The sequence below is a fragment of the Haliotis rufescens genome, unplaced genomic scaffold (assembly GCF_023055435.1).
Source record: "Haliotis rufescens isolate VD_foot unplaced genomic scaffold, xgHalRufe1.0.p SCAF_10, whole genome shotgun sequence".
NCBI classification, from domain to species: domain Eukaryota; kingdom Metazoa; phylum Mollusca; class Gastropoda; order Lepetellida; family Haliotidae; genus Haliotis; species Haliotis rufescens.
In genome coordinates, this window is record NW_025963780.1 from 31,784,682 (window position 1) to 31,799,285 (window position 14,604).

The window sequence follows — 14,604 nt, forward strand, 5'->3', positions numbered from 1 at the left end:
GACAATGTTTTCGATGCCTTTGTACTATGACAACTTGTGACTATCCAGCTCCAAAATTTCATATTTGTATTTATGATATTAAATTAAATATAACGATTTTATTAGGTACAATAAATTTACTAAAAATCTACCTGTGTGTTTCTTTATTTGAAGAGCGTATGTGGACCTAACAGTCCGTAAAAACAAATCGATGAATAATAACAACAAGAAAGGTTCAAACGGATTTATTGTGGGTATTTATTTCTGACATGACACACAGTAGCCACGCTTCTCCATTATCGTCTACTGTTCTGGTGGGTGGCTATAAACTCATTCTGAAAAACAAATGCGCACTTCATTACATACCTACTTAACATATATACACATATGCTTCTCTTAACATATATACACATATGCTTCTCTAACCTAAAATACGAACCAACGAAATTCCAAACCATCTCTTGGTAAATCTATTTTAAGCTTTCAGTGCAAGACGATTTACATCTACCTTAGCGCTAAGAGTGAGTGAGTAAGTTGTGTTTAACGCCCTTTTAACAGTATTCCAGTCATATCACGGCGTGTCAGCTTAATGTGGGAGGAAAGCCCCAAGTGATGCAGGTCTAGCGCTAAGATGCTCGACAAAGACTCAAAACAGAAATGGGACCCTGATCTGTGGTCTTAATGTCAGCGGTACACCTTTATAATAGATTGTAATAACATAAATGACTTACATTTTACATTTATTAATGTTTTCATGAAGGTTAATTTTTCTTCCTAACATGTTTATGTAAGCCATCTGCTAGGTTGTCATGAGTTCCGTTATTTCATGCCATCAGTATACAGGTGTAAGCGTGTGTGTTCTCACCTCGCCAGGGCAGTAGATGGGGGCGTGCATGTCCCAGTCTCGATCCTTCAGACCCTCGGGCTGGAACTGCAAGAGATTGTGGACAAGAAATGAGTGAGTGAATGAATGTTGTTTAATGCCAATCAGCAACACTTCAGCTATATCTGGATTATATTTATAAATAAATATTAATGAATCAATTGTCTACTATAGTAACCATTGTCATCCCTGCATCCGAAATTCTCTGATTTAGTTTTTGTATTTCTGAATGACTTGTGAGTTATTAATATATACTACTCAAAAGAGGTTAAAGAATACCCGATTTTTTCATATGCCTACAGTAAATCTGTCATGGCCATATTGTTTAACAGGTTAACTATAGTGATATGGTTATAGTGATATAGTATACTTTACTAACACTTATCCAGTATTACCAGCGGGGAGTAGGATATAACTCTACAGTCAGCACGATTTCAACCGCATCGCGGAGGTCTCGAAATAATTACATTTGGACCAGGCAAACCAGTGACTCGAACGATGAGCATCGATCAACACTATCGGGGAGCGATGTCACACAACTGTTCAGTTTATATAGCCCGAACACCCGATACACTTTAGTGCTCAGCAACCACAGGCATGCTGGTCGTAAAAGGCGACTTGTAGTAAGAGGCGACTAACGGGATATGTAGGTCAGGCTCGCTGTCTTGGTTGATGCATGTCATCGTGTACCAATTGCGAAGATCGATTTCTCATGATGTCAATCCCTGGGTTGTCTGGTCCAGAGACGATTATCAAAAGACCGCCATGTCGCTGTGTGCGGCGTTAAACAACAAACAAACAAAACTTTAGTCGTCGACCAGCCATAGGGTGCTGGGGAATTACACAGGGCCACAACGTGGGTGGTTGTCTAGCATGGGGCTGTGTTAGTTTTAAAAACAAAGAGCAGAGATGATGGTGATGCTGAATATAGTAATGATGAGGCTGGTGTTGGGCAGGGGGTGGGGGTGGGGGTGGGGGGTTGAGGTGGCGTTGCCGCTTTCTCAAAACTTTCAGCTGTATCACTGTGTCTAATGTCTGGAGTTCCGGTCGTATCATTGAAGGGCGAGTGGGTTGAACGCCACCCGATTTCAGCTAATTATAACACGTGCGTCAGCTTGATGTGCGAGGAAATCCCGAAGTCTTTTACATTTCCACTTTCGTGTAAAACAGCAGCTTCAATACCTTTTGGAAAAATAGGGTTCAAATTAACACCGCTTTGAACAGTTTTTCGGTTTTGCAATGCATGGGTCTAGTACAGACAAACCAAAACTCATTATGATGATGATGGTGATGATGATAATGACGATGATGACAATTATTATGATTATGATTATTATGATTATTATAGCTGTCAATAGAGATGAATAAACATCAACTACTGAGTCAAATATACAGACGAGACGTGAGTGATTATGCTTTCATTCTGTTTTAAAGTAATATCCAGACAAGATTTGTCAAAGGAACTCAGGTGACGAGAGTGAGTGAGTTGATTTCAACGCCACCTTTAACAGTATCCTAGTTTTATCACGGCGTGTCAGCTTAATATGGGAGAATAAAACCAACTTTAATGAAACCCACGAGAACGTATATGGTGCTAACAAACCGAGAAACATAATGGGGTCGAACCGGGATTCGAACCCATAATCTTATTTTTCTGGCGTACCCAAGGGACGCAACTCTGCAGGGCGATTTGCGGCGCCTAAGACGACTAGGCCACCCGTGCCCACACGTATAATCCGGTCACGAGAGACAGAGCGTGACACTTACCATGGTGTTCCAGAGGTTCTTGGCGACCATCTGGTGTCCCATACGGCTGAAGTGGAAGCAGTCGGGGGCGAAGAATGCGGTGTCAAGGCTCCCATCAGACTACAAATCAGGGGAGGAGGTTGGATGACAATTATCTTACCTTGTATTAATATACTCGTTTCTGATTGGCTGCTGAATTAGCAATTACCCATATGTAGCCCGCCGACAAATAAGATACACAATTCATGTATTCCGCTGAGAAATGTCGAACTTATTACCAATACGAAACAATATGTTTAAATTATCTCGAAACCTAACACCTATTAAATGCAGTTTAGCGAATTTAACCGAACATTTCCGATTGTAATATAAGGGAGATAACTCTTGGAAACCTTTCGTTTGCCATACTGATGAAGACCATTTAGATAAACGAACAAAACCTATACCGGTGAGATAAGTTCATTGTGAACCGGCCCCTCTTGGTGTATGGTACACCCTGTGTGCGAGCAGTGTGTTGAGACTTTGGGGAGGGGCTAGTATTTATTTTATAAATAGTTTGTTCCCGAAAATCTTTACAATAGTCATTTTAGCCTCAGCCTTAATGTATGTGATAAACAATCGTCAACCTCTGTTGCATGGTCAAACGTTCTTATAACTTAGACAGTTGTAAAGATGTGATTAATATTTGAAAAAGCCTGTCCATGTAACTTTGCTTAAGATACAAGTATATACAATCAAGGGGTATTTAGTTTATAATTATACAGTTTCAAAGGAAGGCAACAGATTAAATCAACGTAACTAATGTAGCAGCCATATTGTATCACGTGACACACTACACAGCTCTTACCTTTCTTGGTGGTTCGGCGTTCTCGAGGAATGGCTGAAGCACGACAGTGAAGTCCTCGTGGTTGTGGAACTTTGAACTGCTGACCACTCTCTCCGTCTCAAGCTGGTACTCAATGGTCAATTGACTCGCCCTGTCTCGTCCATCCTGGGTCCGTAGACAGTCGCAGGCGAATCTGATGATGACGGATTGGGTACGTGTAGCTTGGAGCAAGCGTGCATTAAACACATTCATTCCTGGCTCCTGCCCGCGACCGACCATAACCTACGGTCTGACCCCAAAGGGATTCCTAGTTTGCCTGGATTCGATCCGGTTCCGCTTTATTGGTGTTTTCCCATTCAGGAAGTTGCACTTTTTGATGTTTGATGGACAAGCAATATATCTAATTTAAAGGAGGTATTTTGCACCGATTCGATACTTGAATGATATAACTAAAATGCTGTTCAGATCGGCTTAAAACTAAACCCATTTACTCACTCATGCAGGAGAAATAATGTAAGAAGAAATAGGCTTATGGTTGCTTGTTTGTTGTTTAACGCCTCACTCAGCACTAAGGGCCGCAACTCTGAGCAGCTTATTCCGCCTTAGGCGACAGCACCCTATTTCTATTCCAATTACTTCATGTTCCGTAAACTCTCCATCTCTCTCCCTCTTTCACGTTCCCCATCTCTCATTCATGAAACGGGTACGATGCTGTCAAACCTACCGCCCCTATTAAGCAAATGAGTGAAAGTTGTTTAACGCCGCATTCAACATCACAGCGGACTGTAAATAATCAAATCTGGACTAGACAAACCAGACAATTGGGTACGATGACATGCCAGCACCAAACATGACCACCCGAGCCTTTTAGTAGCCTCTTACGACAAGCACATGGAAAGAGAGTATCAGGTAAACGATATTAACCTGTGAACAGTGGAACAAATGAAGCCACCCAGTTCTGTGAGGGGGCCGATGTCGAAGATGTTGACGACCTGCACGAGGGCGCGGGGCACGTTGTCGTACAGGATCTGTAGCGCCTGCTCGATACGGCTGGCGTACAGCTCCGGGGTGTGGTCGGGCTGGGGGAGACACATGGTACCTCACTAAAACTTGTGTGTGTAGTACTATCTATACCTTCTGTTTTTAACACATCCGTCACTACATATCATAAGGTAACCCAGCGCAAATACTGCCTGGTACCAGTCTCTTCATCGTTCTTGGACTATGATCAACGGTCCGATGCCCATATTTGGTCAAGGTGAAAATGATGTAATCAAGAACAAGTTTGTTGGTTTGTTTAGTGCTGCATTCATCAATACTCCATCTATATGACGGCGGTCTGAAAATAATCGAGTCTGGACCAGACAATCCAGTGACTGACATCATGGGATGTATGTACGCAACCAAGTCAACCAAGTAAGCGCTCCTGACCACCAAATCCCTTCAGTCGCCTCTTACAACAAGCATGGTTTGCTGATCATGAAGACCAATTCTTCACGGGTGAATTAAGAACAAGCATGAAACTGAGGCATGGTATGTGTGTATTTAGTGTGTAATCATCAACTTCCGGGTGCGTAACTGAGTTTGAACCAAACAAACCAGTGGCTGATATTATGAGCAGTATCTCTAACACAGTGAGCCAATTCACCGAGCCAGACCACCCGATACTCCCAAGAAGCCGTTCACTGTTCCATTCCCGCGTAAGCCGATCAGCACTCGCTGTGTCCACCCCTTACCTCATCTGAACAGAACTGACACAGGTCGTTGCTCCCGATGAAGATGGTGATGAGTTTCCAGTCGTTCTGGAAGTTGATGTTGGGGTCGTTCTGCAACCTCTGTACCAACAGCTGGGCTTGCTCTGGCATGTGCCTATGAGGAGACGTTATACAGTATACTTAGTTACTTATATTCATTAAATGTTTAATACATGATTAGGGGACACGGGTGGCCCAGTCGTCTAAGGCGCCGCGATTCGCTGTGCAGAGTTGCGTCACTTGAACACGCCAGAAACCTATGATTGTGGGTTCGAAGCCCGGTTCGCCCTGATTATGTTTCTAGGTTTGTCAGCACCATACCAGTGCTCGTGGGTTTCACCGAAGTGGTAAACGTCTGAGACCTGCATCACTTCGGGCTTTCCTCCTCTCTTACACAAGTACCCGGCATTAAGCTGACACGCCGTGATATAACTGGAATACTGTTCAAAGCGGCGTTAAACCCAACTCATTCACTCTACATGATTAATGATTAAAAAATGATACCAATTAGCCTCGATGATGAACCACCTGCTGCTAACCAGAGTATCGCATCCAGGGGTTCAGTAGGTATTGGCAATTTAGGTCAACCGAAGTATGACGTAAATCAGTTAACATGTGCTAACATTGCTCAACCAATGCTAACTTGAGTTAACCTTCGTCAACGCGGGTTAATCAGGGTCGTCCAGTGTTTTGAAATCGAACGCTAGCAGTGTTGTAACAACTCGTGTGTAACGTGACGCTATCATTATAATGATAACGAAAGCCTCCCTCTTTGACAAAGCAGCGATTAGAATAAACGCTCGATGACTATCTTTAAAGGTACTACGTACATGCTCTTGTCGCCCCCTCTGGCCACGTTGAATCGCTTGTTGGCGGAGTCTCTGTCACCGTTGCCCTCGGAGAAGCCGTACACGTTGGGGTTGAAATAACGTAATATATCTGACGAAATGAATATGGAAGACATGAGCTTGGGGTTTGAAACATATGTGTTTGACAAGTACACATGTCAGTGAGACATAAAATAATGTATTTTATTCAAACTGGTAATTTCATATGTCGGTACGGATGTATGGCGTCGACTGTTTTTCTGCATGTTCATTGTGACATTTCATGTACACTGCCGGTCAAAAGAAAGTCACACACCCGTGTTTGATGGTGATGCATTTGATACGGGCATCATGGGGATGTGTTTCTGACCTTAGGATTTCAGGCAACTGTTTTCAGCCTAGTACCATTTTAATAACGTTTGTAAGTGTTAAGTGAAAACTAAGTTTTAAGTGTATACTTTCTTTTGTTTGGCAGTATATTTCATATATTTCCCCTAACCTCTCCATATATCAACACGTGGCCAGTATAGCTCCGTGGTGTGCCTGCTCTAGATTTGACCTTTCACAGGCCAAAGTTATGCGGCTGCTCACGACACTTCATTTGTCGACGGCCATCAGCCGATCCATGGGTAGCCGAGTGGGTAAAGCGTCTGTTGCCACACCGAAGGTCCGGGGTTTATTCTCCACATGGGTTCAATGTGCGGAGCTAATTTCTGAGAACCCAGCTGGATGTTCATGCCATATTGCAAGGATTTAAAAAAATAACACTCACTCACACAAACTCCAAAGGGTAAAGTACCGATCTATGGTGGAATATTCACTCGTTCAAGAAGAGTACAGTCACTCACCCCGAGAAGTTGTTCCCCTTAGTCGTTTTGGTGGTCCTTTAGAACCACACCCATGGTTGTGGAGACTTTAAAGAACTGGACCATCTTCTTATAATATATAACTGACATGTCTGTTGTGCATGTTCATAGAGGTGGAGTGAGTGAGTGATTGTTGGTTTAACGCCGCTTTTAGCAGTATTCCAGTTATATCACGGCGTGTCAGCTTAATGTGGGAGGAAAGCGCGAAGTGATGCAGGTCTCAGACGTTTACCACTTCGGTGAAACCCACGAGCACTGGTATGGTGCTGACAAACCTCGAAACATAATCGGGACGAACCGGGATTCGAACCCACAATCATAGGTTTCTGGCGTGTCAAAGGGACGCATCGCTGCACAGGGAATCGCGGTGCCTTAGACGACTGGGCCACCCGTGCCCCCCCCCCCCCCCCCCCCCCCCCCCACAAGAGGTGGAACTTACTTGCAAGAGTTATCCCATCAGTTGAAATAGTCCGGTCTCCACCGATACTGAACATGAAAGAGAAGGTGTTTTTATGTATGTATGTCCTTGTGAAACAGGCCGGGTACTTGTGTAAGAGATATATTTTGTCAATGCGAAAAGACAATTTCTGAAGAGGAGCAGAACAATTTGTTTTGACAACAGTACACATTAACGGAGCATTCAGTAAACATTTTATTGTTGCGTAAAACCGGATGTCAAATTGATGTATTTTATCCAACATTATCTTAATTAAATTCATTATAATCATCACGTCAAGATCATCTTTATCAATATCGCCATTACTATTGTCGTTTTTATCATTATCATCCAACACGTGAAGATTCCGGGAAAGAATAGGTATTCAGCAACCCATGCGAGCCGTAAAAGGTGACTATGCTTGTCGTAAAAGGCGACTAACGGGATCGGGTGGTCAGACTCGCTGACTTGGTTGATTCATGTCATCGATCCCAATTGCGTGGATCGATGCTCATGATATTAATCACTGGATTGTCTGGTCCAGACTCGATTATTTACAGACCGCCGTCATATAGCTGTAATATTGCTGAGTGCGGCGTTAAACGACAAACCAACCAACCATCATTGTCATCCATACCTCCAGGACGTGCCTCTGTATTGTGTGCGACATCCCAGAATGGTCTTGGCGTCCGCGCAAGTGGCTGCCTAGAACACGTGATCAGTCATGTGATCAGGGACATCGTCAACGTCCTCTCCACATAAGCTGTTACATCATGTTTGCTACGACACCTGTCAGGTTTATGCACAGGTAAGATTAATTTTGATAATTTGATTGTTTTCCAGATGGGTATCATACCTAGAAAGGCATATGTTATTCGCAGGAACGAGGCTCCTTTTAGTCAGGCAAGGGATGTAACTCTTCAACTACTTCCGGCCAACTGTCCACTTAAGGGTACTTACTGTTAGAGAATCCCCCAAAGCGGCGACGACCTTGATGTCCCCAGCTCTTAGCGCGTGCACTGATGTAAAAAAAAAACCCAACAACTTTTTTTTCCATCACATTAGAAGGCCAGCAAGGTTTACTTTATCAGATTCCCAAAAAATGAAACGTTATGTGTGTGTATTCACTACAACTATTGATGACTAAACTATACACTGCACAGTATACCTCGCCATGCTGTTACATCTTTCCCCATACTCCACCTATCCCCACCTCTGAGGACCCGTGAAGATCCAGGGTAGAATAGGTCTTAGCAACCCATGCTTGTCGTAAAAGGCGACTATGCTTGCCGTAAGAGGCGACTAACGGGATCGGGTGGTCAGGCTCGATGACTTGGTTGATGCATGTCATCGATCCCAATTGCGTAGATCGATGCTCATGATATCAATCACTGGATTGTCTGGTCCAGACTTGATTATTTACAGACCGCCGCCATATAGCTTGAATATTGCTGAGTGCGGCGTAAAACAACAAACCAACCAACCACCTCTGTGTCTGTCCTTACTCCCCTGTCTCCTTGTCCTCCATTCTAATATTCATACCTCTCACCGTTCCGAGATTTCGAGGTGCTAATCAACCACCAAAACACTGTGACCCCCCAAAAGCCCTCGTCATCCGCCCACAGTGACTATCACCATCCTCGTCATCAACCCACAGTGACAATCACCAACCTCGTCATCCACCCACAGTGACTATCACCATCCTCGTCATCCACCCACAGTGACAATCACCACCCTCGTCATCCACCCACAGTGACAATCACAAACCTCGTCATCAACCCACAGTGACTATCACCACCCTCGTCATCCACCCACAGTGACTATCACCACCCTTGTCATCCACCCACAGTGACAATCACCACCCTCGTCATCCACCCACAGTGACTATCACCACTCTCGTCACACACACACACACACACACACACACACACACACACACACACACACACACACACACACACACACACACACACACACACACACACACACACACACACACACATGCACACACACACATACATGCACACATACGCACGCACACATACAGACACACACAGATATACAGATACACACGCACGCATACACATAAACACACACACATACACACGCACGCACACACATACAGACACACACACGCACGCACGCACACATACAGACACACACAGACACACACACATACACACGCACACACATACAGACACACACACACGCACGCACGCCAACACACACACATACATACACACATACACACGCACACACATACAGACACACGCACACGCACGCACACATAAGCACATGCACGCACGCACGCATACACACACACGCACATACATACACACACACGCACACAAACATACAGACACACACACACATACACACATACAGACACACACACAGATACACACACATAAACACACACACGCACGCACACACACATACATACACACGCATGCACACATGCAGACACACACACAGATATACAGACACACACATACACACGCACGCACACACATATACACACACACAGACAGACACACACATACACACGCACGCACTAACATACAGACACACACACACGCACGCTGGCAAATCACCACCCTCGTCATCCACCCACAGTGACTATCACCACTCTCGTCACACACACACACACACACACACACACACACACACACACACACACACACACACACACACACACACACACACACACACACACACACACACACACACACACACACACACACACACACACACACACAGACACCCACACGCACGCACACACACACATACATGCACACATACGCACGCACACATACAGACACACACAGATATACAGATACACACGCACGCATACACATAAACACACACACATACACACGCACGCACACACATACAGACACACACACGCACGCACGCACACATACAGACACACACAGACACACACACATACACACGCACACACATACAGACACACACACACGCACGCACGCCAACACACACACATACATACACACATACACACGCACACACATACAGACACACGCACACGCACGCACACATAAGCACATGCACGCACGCACGCATACACACACACGCACATACATACACACACACGCACACAAACATACAGACACACACACACATACACACATACAGACACACACACAGACACACACACATAAACACACACACGCACACACACATACATACACACGCATGCACACATGCAGACACACACACAGATATACAGACACACACATACACACGCACGCACACTCATATACACACACAGACAGACACACACACACGCACGCTGGCAAATACACATGCAGGCACACATACAGACACAGACACACACACACACACACGCACACACATACAGACACACACACGCACGCACACACACATACATACACACATACACACGCACGCACACACATACAGACACACGCACACGCATGCACACATACGCAAATGCACGCACGCACGCACACACACGCACGCACATATATACATACATACACACACGCACATACATACAACACACGCACATACATACACACACACACGCGCATACATACACACACGCACATACATACATACACACACACACGCGCACGCACACAAACACACCCACCCACATACCACCCCACCCCCACCCCCACACACACACACACACTATCCCACACACTCCTTCAACCACCGACATCTTCACCCCATAATACCCCGTCTACTGTACCTGATGTGGGTACACCTGGAGATGTTCCGCCAGTGCATGCAAAGTTCCTCCCTGCTTGATCCGTGCGGAGCTGCAACACAGAGGAGGTCCTTAGGGGCCGCCCATTTGATATTCGAGTGGGGTGCTTTAGGGACCTATCGCATCAAGATCGACAGCCTCAACTCTACACCACTCTACTTATCGCATGAAGATCAACCCCCTCAACTCTACACCACTCGCCCTATCGCATGAAGATCGACCCCCTCAACATTACACCACTCTCCCTATCGCATGGAGATCAACCCCCTCAACTCTACACCACTCACCCTATCGCATGAAGATCGACCCCCTCAACTCTACACCACTCACCCTATCGCGTGGAAACCAGCCTCTCAGCTCAACCCAATGCGGCGTCTGTAATGCCAATCCTGTCCTAAGGGTGTTTAAGAGGACACCATGATCTCTTTGGTGTCCAACGCGGAAGAGAGGTCTAAGAGGACAAGGATAGCTGCTCCATGAGTCAACTGCCTTCAGAAGGTCGTTCTGTACTCTTGTCATTGCAGTCTCGGTATCACTCACTCAGTCTCAATGCTTCACTCACCAAAAACCAACAATCAGTCACTCATTCAAAACCCACGTATGCCTCACTCACCCACGACACTCACCGGACTTGTCCGCTGTGCCTCCCTGTACGTCTTCATGTGCGACTCCACCAGCGGCCGGAACAACGTGTCGTTAGCCAGAAGACGTATGGCTGCCTCATACCTGCCCAAGGTGTTCGACGTGGCTGAAGGGTATAACGGTAAAATAGACAACACACGGATATATATGACGAGGTGGGGTCAAATGGTTTTAACGTCGCGTTGAAGATTATTGCACTTACATTACGTGTTGGTATCTATGTATGTATCCCACTGAGATACCACGCCACAAGTTTAACATAGATACGACATAGAACGTCAGGCAGAGTAACAACAAGGACCATCTTTTAAGGGGATCGAACGACCGACCTTCCGCTCCCAGGGCAAACGCTCTATCCGCTGGACCACGGAGGCGGTCACACATGTAACTAATCTGATGTACGAGCATCCTCGATAAACCAGCATATTTAGCGCCTCGTCTTACTTTTATAGTTTAAATATTTTAGGACCGCCTTTGTGGTCTAGTGGTGGAGCGTCCGCCCGCAAAGGGGAAGGTCCGGGGTTAGATCACCGTCCGCGTCATACCAAAAGACGTTAACAGATGGTACTTGTTGTTACCCTGTCTGGCTCTCGGCATTAAGGGGCTAAAACAAGGACTGGTCGGCTCGGAGTCAGTATGCTGTGTCTGAGTGGGGTATTCATGTTAAACTGCGGCATGGTATCTCAGTGGGATAGTACTATAAATCGGCATCAGTCAGGACTAGTACATGCAGCCACACACACACACACACACGAACGCACGCACGCACGCGCACATGCACACACACACACACACACACACACACGTGCATGCACGTCGCTATATAAGTGCAATAATCTTGGACGCCCAATTTCACCTCACCTCACTTTAAATATTTCTGTTCACAGTTCAGTTCAGACACAGTTCATACAAAGCCATGTCGTGCGAGGCTAATAAAATGCTATTAAGCTTAGCTTTTGGAATAACTACAGCCATAAAACCTTGATATTGCCTTTTATGTAACAACCAGTATCTACATATTTGACAATTACAAACTTGTGTGATCAAGACCATCTTACCATCACTGAAACAAACGGCGACGGCAAGGACGACTGCAACGCACTTCATGCTGTTGGCGGAGCGAGTCGACGGATGTACGGACGATATCAGGGATATGGGGTTGGGCGTTTTCTCGTCGTATTTATACAGACGGGTATATGTAACTGGGTTCCTCGTTGAGGTGCGAGGTCTCTAAGACGCTTCTTTATTTTATAAAAACGTGACACTGCAAAACATGACTTTTATGGCTGTGTACAACTTATATGATCGGAACATGTCCGAGAGACACAATGGACCAATGAAACGGAGGATTAAAGGTCATGTCCACCAATCACTGTTGGAGAAAGTTTGCCACTGAGTCTCTACACGTTGTTAATAGTAGACAGGACCCAGTCTGCCCAGGCACCTAGACTTGGTACCTACCATTGTGCAGCTCAGTCAACGGCAATCTGTCCACAAGAATTTATTTACCTATTGTATCCTGGTATTACCTGACGTCACTCACGCTGAAATAGATTGTATCTTGACTCACTTGTTCCAAGGTCGTGGATTCTCTTCCCAAAATCCTTTCCTAATTGAGAAGGTTTGCGTCGATCTCACCCTGTAACAACTGATGCACGAGAGGTAACTAATCGCACGTGGCAGATCTGAATGGCACGAGTACTGACCTCCACCGAGCAGTCAGTGGGTACCCGGTAGGATGTGATGGTAATTTCACTGTTTGCATCTAACTCCTCACCCGCAGCTTGTGTTGCATACTCCCCATGGAGCTGATACATTGACTGGGGTAATAATAATGTAGCTTCATGAGCATTTACTATGCGTGGAATTGGCGCATTATGAATAGACTTCTTCTTCTTCTTATTATTATTATCATTATTATTGTTATCACTACTTTTGTATACGCCCCACCGAACTGATACATTGACTGGGTTAGTAACAATGTAGCATTCACTGTGAGTAGAATGAGTGGAATTCTTCTTCTTATTATTATTATCACCACTTTTGTATACACCCCGGGGAGCTATGAATGTCAAATGACTGGGCACAGAGCCACTGGCTAGTGCAATAATGGTGTAGCGCCTAGATCATGGCTTGGGGCAAAGACACGATGCAATGCGTTGATTATTATTTGATTTTCATTTGACGAAGTAACCTTTACTTTTTAAGCTTAATTTGTATTGTGCTCAAAGTAAGTCAAATGTCTTTCTTTGTTTAGTACTCAATAAATCTGCGACACTACTTATACTCCCATACAGCGCTTATAAGCCAGTTATTGGATGTTACATCAGAGATCAATGCAAAAGAAGTGGGACACCCAAGTAGGTATAAATAATTTACATGCAATAAAACCAACTATCGGTTTCACCTACTTGTTGCAAGTCCAGATTTGAAGGTCATTATAGGGTGATGTCGTATTGTCCTATTCTCGCTATACACAGGAATATTTATTGAAAGGTGAGGACCCCAATTCTGTGTCCCTTTTGATTGCTTGACTGCGCTGATATTTTCATCACAAGTGACCAGGTTTCATCCATAAAGGATCTTTTTCATGTAAGATCTCATTTAATTCTTGTTTTTTGCCAACACATTGAGTTAAATGTAAATTTTGATAATTATGTGCACTGTAAAAAAAGTCATTATAATTATAAATAATGAATGAATAACTGAGATTGTTAGTAGCTGTACCATCAAAGGGGGTTGAAGTAACGCACATTGTCAATAATATATATTGTTCCCCTGAGAGGATACGTAAGTCCCATTTTATTTGAATTATGTTTCATCTTTCCATGGTTTTAATCGGAGAATACCTTTTTTAAATGACTTGAACTTCCCAGTTGTCAACTTTC

At 44.7% G+C, this 14,604-nt stretch overlaps 1 protein-coding gene across 1 annotated transcript; it reads right to left on the bottom strand.

The window, feature by feature from the left end:
* Window positions 1–208: 208 nt before the first annotated feature.
* LOC124115898 (phospholipase B1, membrane-associated-like) lies at window positions 209–12,898 on the bottom strand. Its single transcript, XM_048391829.1, has 13 exons — window positions 12,775–12,898; window positions 11,701–11,822; window positions 11,057–11,126; window positions 8,278–8,336; window positions 7,955–8,022; window positions 7,321–7,367; window positions 6,019–6,127; window positions 5,171–5,303; window positions 4,359–4,513; window positions 3,456–3,627; window positions 2,630–2,728; window positions 845–910; window positions 209–314 (listed from the first exon to the last, which is right to left on the bottom strand). The coding sequence occupies exons 1-13, from the start codon at window positions 12,821–12,823 to the stop codon at window positions 276–278; spliced, it is 1,188 nt and encodes a 395-aa protein (XP_048247786.1). The 5' UTR covers window positions 12,824–12,898; the 3' UTR covers window positions 209–275.
* Between the last annotated feature and the right edge of the window lie 1,706 nt (window positions 12,899–14,604).

What these genes read in the sequence shown, in the direction of transcription:
- LOC124115898 (XM_048391829.1), bottom strand. Translation starts at nt 12,823, where the DNA reads ATGAAGTGCGTTGCAGTCGTCCTTGCCGTCGCCGTTTGTTTCAGTGAT. An exon ending in TACAGAGGCACGTCCTGGAG is followed by an intron (nt 7,368 to 7,954) that starts GTATGGATGACA and finishes TTTCATGTTCAG; the next exon opens with TATCGGTGGAGACCGGACTA. An exon ending in ACGCCGAACCACCAAGAAAG is followed by an intron (nt 2,729 to 3,455) that starts GTAAGAGCTGTG and finishes CCTGATTTGTAG; the next exon opens with TCTGATGGGAGCCTTGACAC.